The 15,442-nt window shown below is 33.5% G+C and overlaps 2 protein-coding genes and 1 long non-coding RNA gene across 3 annotated transcripts; 1 reads left to right on the plus strand and 2 right to left on the minus strand.

Moving 5' to 3' along the window:
* The first annotated feature begins 281 nt into the window (after window positions 1-281).
* Window positions 282-9,820, plus strand: LOC141659758 (uncharacterized). Its single transcript, XM_074466687.1, has 17 exons — window positions 282-440; window positions 887-922; window positions 1,238-1,544; window positions 1,651-1,963; window positions 2,161-2,304; window positions 2,562-2,650; window positions 2,761-2,853; window positions 3,475-3,592; window positions 5,116-5,157; window positions 5,300-5,364; window positions 5,466-5,637; window positions 6,175-6,345; window positions 6,446-6,493; window positions 6,890-6,967; window positions 7,094-7,155; window positions 8,849-8,964; window positions 9,533-9,820. The coding sequence occupies exons 3-17, from the start codon at window positions 1,252-1,254 to the stop codon at window positions 9,592-9,594; spliced, it is 1,866 nt and encodes a 621-aa protein (XP_074322788.1). The 5' UTR covers window positions 282-440; window positions 887-922; window positions 1,238-1,251; the 3' UTR covers window positions 9,595-9,820.
* A 2,595-nt stretch (window positions 9,821-12,415) lies between these two features.
* On the minus strand, window positions 12,416-12,872 carry LOC141659139 (uncharacterized). The gene is made up of 3 exons (XR_012549632.1): window positions 12,746-12,872; window positions 12,553-12,634; window positions 12,416-12,465 (listed from the first exon to the last, which is right to left on the minus strand). It is a non-coding gene; the product is annotated as an uncharacterized LOC141659139 (long non-coding RNA).
* A 1,616-nt stretch (window positions 12,873-14,488) lies between these two features.
* Window positions 14,489-15,394, minus strand: LOC141698131 (uncharacterized). Its single transcript, XM_074504749.1, has one exon. It carries the CDS (start codon window positions 15,392-15,394, stop codon window positions 14,489-14,491), a length of 906 nt encoding a protein of 301 aa, XP_074360850.1.
* Window positions 15,395-15,442: the final 48 nt, after the last annotated feature.

Consider the following 15,442-nt stretch of genomic DNA (forward strand, 5'->3'; position numbering starts at 1 on the left):
TTAATAATTAATTACTTATATATCAAAATTATATATAATAATAAAAAAATACACATTATTACTAAAAGGCTCGGATTGCAGGGGTGGTAAATTCGGGATTCGGGTCATGTTCGTGTTTGTAAACGGGTTAATTTCGGGTTAAGTTAAAATTACTAAAAAATTAAATAAAATCAAATCTTAAAATGCAAACAAATGAAATTCTTAAAAACGGGTTATATCGGGTCAATTTCGGATTGAGCAGGTTATATTCGTGTCACCTTCGGGTTTCATGTCACTAAATCGAGTTAGTGTTGGGTTTGAGCCGGGTTCAATATTGCGGCCTCTTCGCAGATGTAGAATAACCGATACCTTTGATCTGAACTCGGGCCTTAATTTGGGCGGACCCATATCATACGAACCCCCCTCACATAAAAGAAGACCTAGAGGAGCCGGGTCAGGCAACAGTGGAGTGCGAATAAAAGTTTATACTATAACGAATTCTATTTTATAACGAATTCTATATTATTATTTATATTATAATAGACGAAACATTATAAGTTTGGTAGTCGGTCGGTCGACACTTACTGAAATTACTTAGTTAGCCTTAATTAATTTAATTCTAATCATTAGGTCGATGAGTTCTAATTACAATTGATATTGAAGTCAACTTCCTGTATTATTTTACCAATTTCAATTTTAAGTTAGTCAAATATTAAAGTGCAAACAAATAAATTTGTTAAAAACGGGTCATTTCAGGTTGAGCAGGTCATGTTCGTGTCACTTTCGGGTTTAATCGGGTTACAAATCGTGTCAGGTGTGTAGGTGTGTGTCGGGTTTCGGGTAGTGTTCGATATTGGGGCTCTCCCCCGATATAGAATAATCGATCCAAGAGGAGGCGGGTCGGGCGACAGTGGAGTGCGGTGTCTGAAGCTTAATAATAACTGTAAGTAAAAATGAAGAAGAAGGCGTAGCTTTGATTGATTTGCATTTATTATGTTATGTTGTGTTATGTTATGTTATGTTATTTTATGTTATGTTATGTGTGATGATTTGCAGTTTTCATTGTTATCTATAATTCTACTACCCTAGAGTTTAATTTAAACTTACCCCCACAACACCCTTCTGTTGTTGTTTTCAAGATTCTAGCCGTTGTGATAATTAGGTTTTTTTTTTTACTTTGCTTGTTAAATTAGTCCTTCCTAAACTTAACCTTACACATTCTGTTGTTGTAAGATTTTTAAGATTTTTGCTGTTTTAGGTAAGGGTGCCCTAATGGCTTCTGGAGTAGTTTTGAGGAGGAGGAAGGTTATCTCATATTACTTAAATAACATTTCCGTCTCTGCCCGCTTTTATTTCGGTCATGCCAAGTCTGCTCATTCTCTACTTTCTACCACATTCACCACTTCAACTCGCAACTCAAATATCCTGCTTAATTCTGCATTTGGACTGTCTACCCCCGGATGCCACGTTAATTGGAAATCACAATCTTGTTTCATCTCCGCTCCACGGACAACAACTTCACGTTTTATGACTTCTCAATCCCTTATTGATGAAGATCACGAAATGTTAGCCACTTGCATTGTTGGCTACCATATTTTCTTTTTCTTTCTTTTAATTTTGGATTCACTGATAACCTGATCAATCCAATTTTTTGCCTTCCTTATCTTTTAGGAAATCCTGGGCCTATAGATGCTTTAGCTGGAAAACTGATGCTTTAGCAAAACTCTACCACTTCCAGTTAGGCATCCAGTTATTGTGTGCTAATGTGAGTATCACTCTGAGGTTGCTGGTAAAGGTTTTTCGAGGGGAGATTCTGTCCAGGAGGGAGAGACAGCTGCTCACACGAACCACGTCTTATTTCTTTCGGGATGTCCCTGGTGCTCTTATGTTCGGCGTTCCCTTGATCAATTTTTTGTTGCCAGTGTTTCTTAAGCTATTCCCAAACATGTTACGCTCGACCTTTCAAGACAAGCCTAGTGAACAGGTTTCCCCCCCCCCCTTCCTTTTTTCTTTTTCAATTAGATAGTTTCTGTTGTGTGCATGCTAGATCTTTTCAATTTTATTGAATTGTCATTCTGCAAACCACGTACAAAAAATTTAGGCATGCTGTAGTGACTATACTTCACTCCCTACCTTTTTACTAAGCATTATGCTTGATTCACTATAATTATATGCGCGTAGGAGCGCAAAAGGAAGCTCAAGGCACGGATAGAATTTGCAAAATTTCTTCAAGACACGGTAAAGGAAATGGACCAGGTGGTTGAAGTCTATTTTAAGGGAGGCCTTAAGGTGACGGCTGAGGATTTTTTTGAACACACAAGCAGTGTAAGTCTGAAATTTAAGCCTCATTTCATGTATGTAGGGTTGTAATTTAAATTGAGCACCTCAAACTTGAACTCGACTCAATACTTGGGCTCAGTTCGAGCTCAAACCTGTTTATAGAGTATTAGGTAAAAAAAATCTCAACTCGAACTTGATAGTCAAAAAATCGAATCGAATTACAGTCCTACAAGTAAACCTCATATGTATATTTTTTTAATTTTTATTTTGAAATGTACTAATCACCTGCCATTCTCCTGTAGTTTAGATCTGGTGGACATGACTCTGAAGACAAGATTTTGTGCTTAGCTGCTTTGTTCAGTAACAGGATTACATTAGATAACATTGGCAGGTAGGACCCGCAGCAAATCTTTTGCTTATATGTTCATTCAATTCAATTTGATTTCATTTTCTTGTATTAGCTGTGAAGTGATCATTGTTTTCTTCCATACTGTTTGACAGGCGTCGATTAGTGAATATGTGCAAGTATATGGGTATCACTGCATATGGAACTGACGAATATCTGCGCTTCTTGCTTCGGGAAAGATTGAAATCGTTAGTCAAATCCTTTTTTGTTAAAAATCTGACCCGTTTTAAAAGCTAAGTGTAAACAGTTAGCAAGCTCGCGTTTATTAATCATCCTTCTCACAGTATCATCCTTTTAGTCATATAATGAAAAGGAATTGAAAGTTTATATAAGTCAGACTAAGTCGTATGCTGGGTATTTTGTTGCTTAAATGCCTGTCTGTGTTTTTGTGTTATGTTGAACATTGACCACCAGAGAACATATTCTCAGTTGAGTACCACCACCAATACTTTTTCCTCTCTAGAATTTATCCATTTATCTAAGCGTCATAATAATGCATGTATTCGTTAGTTGTGATTTGTCTTTTGGACATATGATTAGAATGGATATAGGCTGAGAAAAGATGACAAATAAATTATAAAGAAGGGTGTTAATTCGAAGTTTATACTAGTCAGATTTAGTTGTTAGTTGCTTTAGTTCCTGTCCGTGTTTTGTGTTATGTCGAACACTGACTAAAGACCAGAAAACGTATCTTCTGTTGAGAACCACTAAAATAACTTCTTTCTCTCTAGAATGTATCCATTATTTAAGCATCATTGTAATGCATGTATCCTTTTAGTTGTGACTTGTGATGCATCTTCTGGATATAGGATTGAAAGAGATGACAAACTAATCCAAAAGAAGGGCGTGGAGTGGCTGTCTGAAGCTGAAGTTTGTAAATATTGTAGAGAACGAGGGATTTATGCAGGAGAAGAAATGCGTCAACAGGTTTTTGACCAAATTTTGTCGCTGCATATGAATATTTCTTGAACATTGTCCCATTCGGCACTTCAAACTTCGACATGAAGTGTTGGCACATGATATACATTATTAGGCATCAGATTTTCTTCCAAAAGCCTATTGATTTCATCTTTACTTCCTTACAGTGAAGTATAGAGACATGTTGCATACAAAGAGGGTGTCTCGTGGTGTATGCTGCTTTATAAGAACAAATAAGACAGCCATATTTCTAGAACTATTTAGTGACACCAGAAATTTTGTGACAAGTCTGGCTAGGTTCTACCAGGTCTGTGCCCTGGTCCTTTGGTTTTTGTTAACCTCCTTGGTCATTTCAACTGACCACAATGTTAACTGGTTTCTCAATTGTAATTTGAACGACCAAACAGAACCTTTTCAAGACCTAGCTATCTCTTATCTGCAAATTTCATTGTCACCAAAATTGTATAAGCTTAAAATCGACGGACTTCAATTGAGTCTTATAATAAACTACATCTAATTTAATTTATCGGCAGACGGGTATAGAGTTGACAACACCGTTTTGGTCTCATGTTGGGGGGTCAACGATCGAGAGATTCCCCCTTATCTGATGCCTCGCAGAAAAACGTAAAGCACAATTAGGGTATCATAGAGTGAATTGTAGGAATGTCAAACTATCTACAAGATTATGACATTGAAATAATTGAAATAGAAGGTTTGAACCTATTAATTGTGGGAGTGACGAGGGAGGCAGATCACAGAGGACATAAGATATTAAATAAACAACTGAGGCTTGATATGGCAACCTTAAACCCAACTGGCCTAACCCTCTCCGAGTATGCTTGGTTTCGGGCATTGGATTTTATCTATTGTAGGACATGAGAGCAACTACAGATAGGAGTTAAGGTTACAGGTATTGGTTAGGTTGGAAGTAACAGCGAAGCCTCCAATTATGTTGTTATTACTCCTTTTGGGAGAGTAGAAAAGGAGGTGTAGGTCTGTATGAGTGCGTTTTGTGGGTCAGTACTCAGTAATTGCTGTAATTTTTTCTTAACAAACCAACTTCTTGACACACTGTACCTTTTTGCCCAATTTTTTTTTTATGAATTTACATTATAGAGTATTAGGTTCTACTTTAGTCTTTATATGTTGCATGACATGTCTTTTGCCTTTTCAAAGTTTTTTGTAAAATAAAATCATTGTCCTCAAATAAAAGTGTTTATGTTGTTATTACTCTTTTTGAGAGAGTAGAAAAGGAGGTGTAGGTCTGTATGAGTGCGTTTTGTGGGTCAGTACGCAGTAATTGCTGTAATTTTTACTTAACAAACCAACTTTTTGACACACTGTACCTTTTTGCCTAATTTTTTTTATGAATTAACTTTATAGAGTATTAGGTTCTACTTTAGTCTTTATATGTTGCATGACATGTCTTTTGCCCTTTCAAAGTTTTTTGTAAAATAAAATCAATGTCCTCAAATAAAATTGTTTATATTCTTAAACATTTTTTTTTATACAAATTTGTTTTATGTGAAAAGTCTAGGTTTTCGGCGGAATCAATATCCAGAAGTAAGGGTAAGGTTTGCATGCAGCTCCCGTTACAAATTCATTTTATCTGAAATATGTCACTGAAAGGGCACATATCTGCATGATAATTTTGATTTATTTGTGAGTTCTTAATCTTGGATGTTGTGATCAACTGAAATAGCTTTCTTTGTGCAGCTTTGTGATTGGCTAGATTTATCAGTTAATAATTCTGTACCTTCTTCACTTCTCATCCTCTCCAGGTATATTTAGAGCTGAGAAGTCATTCTTTCATGTGTTCCTTGATAAACGTATGATCTTTTAACTTGTTCCTAATTCGGTTTCATAAGTTTGTCATTTGCAGAGCCTTCATTGTGATTGGAAAGAACCCTGTGGAAGTTGTTTTAGATACACTACGGTCCCTTCCGCATGACTTGAAACATACTGTTGGCACGACATCGTTTCCATCTGACCATCCTTTCCATGGCAAGCTAGATAAAATTTACTTACTAGATTTGCAGAAGAAACGCATCAAGGTTTTTTTCCCTTTTGTCTTGGGTTTAATAGCATATATAACTATATTTAGTCAACCTCTCAGCCCCTGATGGTGACTCACAGCCTCTCTTTCGTGCAAGGGGCACACTAAGTATAGCCATGTTTAAGCTGTGGTATTCTCAGAGAGAAGTGAAAGGAAAAAAAACTAATTCAGTAGGTCAATCTCAATTTAATAAGATTTAAGACATTAAGGTTTTATTATTCTTCCTTGTAAGATGTGAACCGATATGGTTCTTGCCTTGATGATAAACCATTTGTGAGAGGTGGATGTGTACCTGATGGCCAAGGAGGCAATAAACCCAGTATATTTTGTTTTTATTCAGAATTTATATGAATGTTCAAAGCAAATAAAATCAAATATAGCCTGTGTAAATTCAAAAGAGGCCAAAGAAATAATAGAGTGAAAGAAAAAATTGGGTCAGCAAATTATTGTTAATCTGCAACTGCTTTCTGCATGTTCACATTAATTTAAACTGTTCACTCCTTCTGAAGCAGTTCGAAATTGTCTGTTTCGACAGAAAGAAAATAAAGAGCTTCCGGCAATGCACTCAGATACTCGTACTAGTCAAGATGATTTCTTAAAAGGAGTGACCAATGGAGCACCAGGACAAGCTAGAGCAAGAGCTGTGGGTGAACATGTGCAGCTTTGTGAACTCAGTAATGCAATGGCTGCTTTAGCTTCTGCATTAGTAAGCATAATAATTCATAGAATTGTTTTGGACATTATGACTAAAATTTCATTAGCTTCGACCAGCACTTATACTCAGTTTTTACTGCTAATCTGTGCAGAATGTGTGTACGGAGTGCGAAAAGATTTTGAGTCTCGTCAATGATGAGGTATTTCGTATAGTCAGGCATACAGAATCATTTTTTCTGTGAAATTGATTATAATACAGTGAGCTAGAAGTTAAATAGCAGTTTGCACAAGTCAGAATTTTTTTTTGTTCCACTCTGACTCTGTACAATTGGTATTTTATCGCAAGTACGACAACTATGTTTTTCCTTTTTTGTTCTTACGAAATTAATGTCTCCTGTCTGTCAACTACAAATTTTGTTAGGGTCTATTAATGGTACCAGTTACATCGTTTGTTGTTAATGCATGTCAATCTTTGTGTACATTTAGCAAATGAGAAATCAGGTCATGTAACTCTGGCTTCCGCAAGGCCATCAATATACAATTTCTGTCACAATAATCTTTTTCTTCTTTTGATAAACTTTGGCAATCATGCGCAGGACAAAATGGGTGCATATAGTGAAAATGGGTGCATATCACACAATGGCGATAATGTTACATCAGTAGTTACAGATAAGGTAAGCTTGTATCATTACTCACTTCCTTAAAGACCAACTCTAAGAAATATGTCCTCTGATTTATATTTTGGTAATGTTAGCTTAGCTCGTTGTGATATTGTTAATTATATGTTTTCTCTTTTACAGGTTGATGATATGGTAAAAAAAATTGGAAAAGAATTTAATAACATCGATCCAAAAATTGAGCGGTAAATATAATCCTTTTAAAGTACATATTACATATTATCTTTGAGAATAATTTAATATGTTATACACTTTTAGAGAAATCCTGTTTGCTTACATTGAAAAAATTACTTGTTACTTTAAGTTATTTTATTCTTTTAAATTGAACTAATGCTAACTTAGCAAGTTGCCATTTGTTTTGATAGTTTATTTAAAAACGTATAACTGAAGTTATATGTAGTGAGGGAAAAAATTACTTCTGTCAAGTTACAAACTTCAAGTAATTCGGCGAAATAAGTCCCTCATAATTATTTTTTGAAGTTCCATCATTTGTCAGTTTCAAGTCTCAAAAGACAAACATACGAAATAAGTTGATTTTGACTTACTAATTCATTGCCAATCTTGTCGGATGTTTTCACAAGTATCTACATATCTTAATTGGCTTAGAGAAGCTGTTGTACTTGTAAAATAATTTGAAAACGACATTGATTCCATGACTAAAAGATAGATATAGAAACAAGCGAGTAGCCTATCTTCTGCCTTAAATTGTTCGTAGATCGTATGCTTACTTATTCATATTCATGTAATGTACATACAAAATTTAAGCACTGATAATAGAATAACTAAATGCTAACCACTTAATGTAGACAGAGACTCGATGCTCAATTTGGAAAATAAAATAATATTACCAGCATACAAAAGTTGAGTCAAGGATGTCCGAGTCAATACATTCATGTCTATGGTATATTTACAATATGACAGAAGTTATAAGGTATTTACTAGTAGAGCTGTTCAGGCGAACTCCCCTAGAAGAAAAGTGAGAGTGCGAGACCAACACTCTGGTGAAAACTCCCTTACTGTGAAAACCTAAATATTGACACCGATTACATATATGCACATTGTCACATCCAAATCAGTTACATATAAACACACTGGAGAAGGAAAAAAAGAAGGAACAAACGGCATATGGGGCTCAGTTGGTAAATCCCTTTCGTTTGATTCTCTTTTTATATTTGAACAGGCAATTGAAGTGCCAAAAGGGTCAGCTATTTCAGAGTCATTATGTTATGGTTCTTGCATATGATTTCTTTATTCAGAAGTCATTCGTGAGATAATGAACCTCTCTTTTCTAGTTATAACAGAAAAAGTACTGCTGGTTGGATTCATCCTATTCTCGAAATAAACAACTCGCACACACTCCCTTTCCAAAAAAAAACCAATGCCCACTTTCTGGACCCTCTCTCCTGCTTCCCCTCCGAACCCCTAACATTGATTTTCGAAACTATTACTATAAGATTTATGTGATTCAGTGATAACTTGACCAAATGATATTTGTAAAACTAGTATGCCTACCTAGTACCTGCTCTACAAAATTGTAGTCAACTAAAAATGGATGAAGTTGCATTAGATAATTTTTTTTTTTGTGAAAGTTGAAAATCGTGTTTTCAGTGACACGGATAGTGAATTGCTTGTCAGAGAATGGATTGTGGATTTATTAAAATTTGATATGTATTATTTGCTAGTTTCTAGCGCGCTTATGCATAAATTCTTAAGTATAAGCTCTAATAGTCGACATATCTGACTGATTTGATCTAGGTTTTAATGCATGAATTCTTAAGTATAAGCTCTAATAGTCGACATATCTGACTGATTTGATCTAGGTTTTAAAGGTGAAATGCTTTTGTTACCCTGTAATTAACTAACCTTGTTTGGCTTCAGATACTGTGATGGAAAAATTGATGTAGAGATGGTGGCAGCTGTAGCTTCGTACTTGAAAGATTCTTTGGACAAGGAGGGCATTAAGGAACTTATTTCCAACCATTCCAAATATAAAGGTCAGTAGTGTTCTTTTGGTTTTGATTTTGAATATGAAATTTGCATGTCTATTTCAAAGATATGTGTTGCTTGTTATGTAAATTCTTTAAACTAGAATATAGCCCTTGCAATGCACGGGTCTTATTTTATATTACATTTTTAACTAAAAACGTATGTATGATAATTGTAATTTTTCTCTTATGTCAAAAGTAATTAAACCATGGTTAAAAGTTCTTTTATGAATAAACCTTTGAGACAACAGTTGGGTGTTCAATAAAACCGTTGTAAACATAATTAAGCAAAATACGTCTTCTTTGTAAACGTTTGTCCAACATGTTTTACACAGTTTTACTTGTTTTGTGAACTTGGACAATGAAAGAACCCATTGTAAGAAAGTCTTTCAGCTAACTCTTCTTTATACAAAACCGTTGCTTTAAGATATTCTTCACAATAATTTATGACAGGTTTGAATATGTATGTACAATAATTGTATTTATATATATGTTGATAATTGTAATTCTGGTTTGTAAAGTAATATTTCATCCTCGTTCTTTTGTCTCTGAGTTTTCTCGATCCTTGTCCATGCAGAAGAGATTGTGAAGTTGGGCACTAAGGCAGAAGATGTCAGAGCTGATGATATTTTGCAGTAAGAAAGTGGATACCGCTGTTTCAGTTTTATGTAAACCTTGCACTTCAAAGGACTAAACCACCAGACCAAGCCATTTTTTTGTGCCTTAAAATCACATTTTATCTACTGTTGTCCATGAACTATTTGTAGCAGCTAGAACTAAGCAGCAAATATCAACGAGCAATGCGTAAGTAATTAAATTGAAGTCGGTTGTGTTTTGACTTAATTTCAGACAAATGTTCGATGCACTCTGACTCTGACATGTTCGAAATAGAGTTGGTAACTCGATATAGAGTTGGTTGTGTTAAATTATGAAATTCCCCAAACTTTGATAGTAAACTAGTTATCTTGCCCGCGCTACGCGCGCTTCATATTTCATCAATTTTGAATTTTTTTTCTCGAAATTTGTAATTTTTATAACATAAACGGTTATCTTCTAGTTTTATTTAAGATATTTTCATGTGTCTAATAAAGGGTTGAACAAATTCAGAATTTGCCGTCTTAAGATATTTTTCTCTCTTTGACAAATATCCCTCCTCGTTCAACCTACAAAGATAAACATTGATGTTTATTAACTTAGAGCCTCCTATCAACTGTTATTAAACATGCAAACGTGCTGTAATTATGTAATTAATATATTTCTTAATCGTACTACCTCATCCTCATATCAGTCACGGATTCATCATCTAGGTTGAGGTACAATTTTGAAGATGGCAAAGTACCAACTGCACAGTATCTAAATCAAAGCAATATAGTTCAGTAATTTGTTGTATAATGTTAAGGTCATTTATACTAAGTAGTTAAAGAGAACTTACTCATAAAAGTTGTAACTTTTGTGCTCGTTATTATTGCAATTACTGGAGACTGGAATTCCTTAGTATAAATGTTATTGACAAACACAGCAAGATCTCCCCAAACACTTACTTTATGCTGATTACTATATTGAAAAAATAACATATATTTCAGGATATACAACTTCCACATTAGAGACGGACTCAGAAAATAATTATAATTACAGTATAAATATTAATACATTCGACAAACCTGGAATCACAAATCCTGAATTTGACAATGTCTCGCATGCCAAATTTTGTGTCAAGTTTCGTTAGAGGTTCAAAATCCTCAATAACTCCAATTACATCTAAATTAAACAGAGCAATATATTTGATTTGGTCAAAGATAAAATGCAGTGAAATATTAAGGAACGCATTTAAAAAAACTAATAAATTAAACCAAAAGAGTATTATATTAAGGTCACCTATAGCAAATTCATGCTGTTGTTGTGGCTGATATTTGCTGGCCTCAGCAAAAAGATCACCTAAATCCAGAAATTCGAATTTGTAGGCAGGAATCATGTCATCGTCTTCAGCAGCTGTGACCGTAGTATATTGTGAAAATCTGATGCAGATATCATTTTGTACATGCTTCAGATTACCAACAGCAGCTTTCACAGAAAATTGGTCAAAAACATAAACGCCTCCTACAATCACAGGAGTTTTGAATCCATTCCAAATATTGGGATAAGCAAATGCATGGACGTGATTATTCTAAAACAAAAGAGGATGTTACATTTGGTATACAAAAGAATGTAGGATTTTACGTAATACCATTAAAAAATTTTACAACATAAGACTTACATCATCATCAAGCAGAATGACATTATATCCTTTGACTGATCCATTCTCAGAGCTAACGCTGGTCCACATCCTAGTTACTCTAGCCTTAATCTTCCAATTGGTAGTCGATTGATCAAGGTCTTCAATAAGATTGAATACTGCAGACTCCATTGAAACTTTTGTTCAAGTCAATTAAACAAAGTGTCAAGCATTAACAATTGAGGAATTAAAAACTTCAAAATATTAACAAAAAAATGACAGCATGCATGATGAAGAAATAATGATAACATATTAGGTCAGTTCGTACCAATCAATGATATTTTAGAGAGAACAAATAGAGAGGAAACCTAAAGTTTTATTTTTAATGTCAGAGTATGTTTGATGTTTATCTCAAGGCATTAAAATAAAATGCATTTGCAAATGATATATGCAACTTGATAGGTTATGATACTCTATTTTATCTCAATGATATATTTAAACTGGTAAATTGATGCTAATTGATACTCTATGTTAACTGTATGATAAAGACTGCCAACAATATGATCTTGATTGATTCTCTAATTATTCATCAATTATCTTATTCAATCTGGTAAGTTGATGATAATTGATATTTTTTTAAAAATATGTAAGATGAAGACCGACAACAATATAATCCTCAATGATTAGGTCATTAATCATCAATTATCTTCCTATCTATTCAATATAATTTTTGAATATATAAGTACAATTTAGATGTAACGGAATATTATATTTTAAATTTTGAGTTAATTAATTAATTAAGGTTAATCAATTAAATTAATCCAATCATCACAATCAAAGTCTTATTGATCCCTTTTTTTTATTAACTTGTATATTTTTTTTCATTACTCTGTCTGTTTCTCTAATTCATTTAAAAATATGCATAAGATATGAAAATGGTATGAATATTTATAACATAATCTGTTTGATTTTTTCGAAATGGAATTATATATAACATCTTTTTTCAAAACTTTAGAATATACATATTAAATTAATGTATTTATTTAAACTGTTGAGTTGAGATAATGTGATCAAAATTGTTCGAACATTTAATAAAGACAAATACTGGCATAATTATGATTTACAGAGAAATTAAAAAATAATCCATAGCGTGGTAAATAAGTTTAATCAAAACAAATACGACAATACGGTTGAATCAAGAAGTTTAATAGAAATGCAGAAAAAAAAATTGTCTTCAAGTTTCGTTGACGGGAATGGTTCTGCAGCGTCATATTTGGATTTGTCAAATGTCCATCAACCTATATTGCAAAGTATGTAAAACTTATAAGCGTTTATATGAAAAAAATGATGTAAAATTCAAAAATATATAATTTATATTTAGTTACCTCTGCCTCAAATATAAGACATCAGGATAATCAAGATTGACAAAAACCTTTGTTGACGGAATATTGCTGATCTGCGCTCTTCCTGTTTTCAAGAGCGAAAAATATTTATTATTTAAGAGCTAGAACGGATTGTATAACCTATGAGAACGCTTACAATTTTAAAGGTTTTTAATATAAAAAATAAGACATTAACCTCGATACATAAAGACTCTAACAGATGCCAGAATCACAATTTTGGGTTCAATTTCGGTAACTTGGTACAATGATTCAAAATTTGTTGGCAAAGAACCGCTAAAACACACTTGGATGGACCTCCTAACACGAATATAATAAAACGTCAAACACTTATGGATGTTCAATAGTGTTAATACGTAAAATAAGAAAACCGGAGGATGGCATAGTATTTTTATATTTGTCAAAAAATTTATTGAAGAGTCTTACACGCCATCTGAAATTCTGAAGCGTAACACTTCCTTTTCACCAAATCTTGTCATAATAGATTGTACTGGTTGCAGGAGTTCAACAATTCCAATAACATCTACAACAATAAACTTAAAGTTAAACACAATAAATTGTAAGCAATTTGTTCTAAAATTTTATAAGCAATACCAGTGGAATAAATAGGAAGCTCATCGAGAGCAGAATAATGAGGAGAATTATATAGGAGCGTCACAGGAACCAAATCAAATTTATGGCGCGGTATACTCAAAATTTCCTCAGGTTCCAACATCACCACAGTGATGGGAAGAAACAGGATGTGATTTGCAGAACGTACAGGCCTCAGAAATCCAGCAGCTGGAAGAACCTTAACATTTCTGATACATAACAATCTGCCAGGATGAATGATAAAGTAAAACAAATTCCAAAGAGCTGGTGGAATAATTGCAAGTATGTGATTATTCTGCAAAAAATAAAATCTTAGGATAGAGACTGGTAAACACAATCATAGATGTGGTATAAGTCATATAGTTATTCAATCAAACCTCACAGTCCAATAGAATAAGATTGTGCCTGACTAAGACACCTTGTCGATTAGTTGATACCCACATTCTTGTCACACAGACCTTCAAAGTCCAAGCAGTATTATTACCATCCAGATTGGATAAATGATGATGGTCCTGCATATCTGAGTAATGAAAAAGTTAATAGATATTATCAAAAAAGGAGTATATTAAATGTTCATTTCAACAAATAGGTAATGAATTGTAATTATACTTGGATGTTCTGCCATATGAACTCTGAAATTAGTTTGTGAGTTGGATATATAGCAAAAACAATCTGAATGTGTGGAGCGTTGAAGAAAATCAGCTGTATTTTTAATTAAGATATACACTATCTTTATAGTTAAGGTGATAGGCTGATAATTAGTCCATGAAAATCTCAATCAATAGATATCTAGTAAAGTTGTATGATGATCCCTAACAGCTTACACCAATATTAGCTAGGAAAAAAAAGGTGTTAAAATAGAATCTCAATTAGTATCATAAATGTGATATTAAACAAATATTTAAATATGAGTTAGTTATCTAATACAAATTGTTAGTATCCCATAATCTTCTCTGATTATCATAATGTCTCCTTATCAATATAAAACATATCACATCTAATTATATTGAGAATTTGATATGCATATAAAAAACTATTCCAGAATCTGCCTTTTACTTAGTAGTTATATGAGAATGAATAACCAATATGACCTGATATAATTCTAATTTAATAACAAAAAAAATTCTCGTACTACCAATTATAATAAAATGATGAATAAATTAGTCAGAATTGTAAATGTGCAATACAAATAACTACTATGATATATTATCATCATTTATGCTCGGTAGGTTGTAAAATACTTCTTCATAGACTACATTTGATGTAATATTTGTGGTGGTACCATCTTCATGGTCAAACCATTACAATAAGTTAGTTAAATCAAATATTTTCACAATTTAGGAAGGTTGTAGAAAACTTCTTCAAACACAACATTTGATGTTATATTTGTGCTTTTCCCATTATCGTCATCAATAAGAATATGTAGTCCTTCTGGAGATGTAACACGGGATATTGCAACGTATAACTGACCATGTGAGAATACGGGCCGAGGAAGATACAATCCAACTGTGTCCAATGATTTACCTTGGCTCTTGTTCACAGTCATGGAAAAATATAGTTGGAGAGGAAATTGCGTTCTTTTAAATTCAAATGGCCAATTTGTGTCTGTTGGGACCATATCGATTCTTGGAATTAGATGTTTCGTACCAACTTGAGATCCACAGAGAATTTGACATTCTATACTGTTTTTTTTGCAGCCAGTAACTATCATCCTTGTACCATTGCATAGACCCATAATCTGATTTAAATTCCTCATCAACATAACAACGGCTCCAACCTTTACTTTCAACTCATGTTTAGGCATACATGGCATATTTATGGAGTTCAAATACTCAACTGGAAATGACGAATCAAAGTCATTATCGTCAACACCCCTGTCTTCAATTGAATCTTGGCTGAGATAAGTATGCATATTACCCGAAACTCTTTCAAGAATCCGTGCATTGATGTCATCAACTACAACGTTTGTTGGAGTCAAAATAGATCTCGATCTCAGATACTCCTGTGAATGCAAGTTATTCTGAAAATCTGGATATATAATGTCAATTAGGGTTTTAATGGGAGTTTTCAAGGGACTCTTGACAACATATTCATCAGGAACTACAAACTCAGTTTCAACATCTGCACGATGAGTATCAATGCATTCAACTTTTCCGTCTCCAATATCAAGTTGCCATTTACTAAAGTCAGCTATTACTTTATTTCTAGCTTCAGAATTACCTGAATGTAATTTCATGTTCTGACTGAGAAGAAAGACACTGCAAGATTTCCAAAGTTGGGATTT

Source organism: Apium graveolens, chromosome 1, assembly GCF_009905375.1.
Source record: "Apium graveolens cultivar Ventura chromosome 1, ASM990537v1, whole genome shotgun sequence".
NCBI lineage: Eukaryota > Viridiplantae > Streptophyta > Magnoliopsida > Apiales > Apiaceae > Apium > Apium graveolens.

Coding starts and splice junctions, on each gene's coding strand:
- LOC141659758 (XM_074466687.1), top strand. CDS start 1,252: ATGGCTTCTGGAGTAGTTTTGAGGAGGAGGAAGGTTATCTCATATTAC. Junction 2,854..3,474: donor CTTCGGGAAAGATTGAAATC/GTTAGTCAAATC, acceptor TTCTGGATATAG/GATTGAAAGAGATGACAAAC. Junction 6,968..7,093: donor CATCAGTAGTTACAGATAAG/GTAAGCTTGTAT, acceptor TCTCTTTTACAG/GTTGATGATATGGTAAAAAA.
- LOC141698131 (XM_074504749.1), bottom strand. CDS start 15,394: ATGAAATTACATTCAGGTAATTCTGAAGCTAGAAATAAAGTAATAGCT.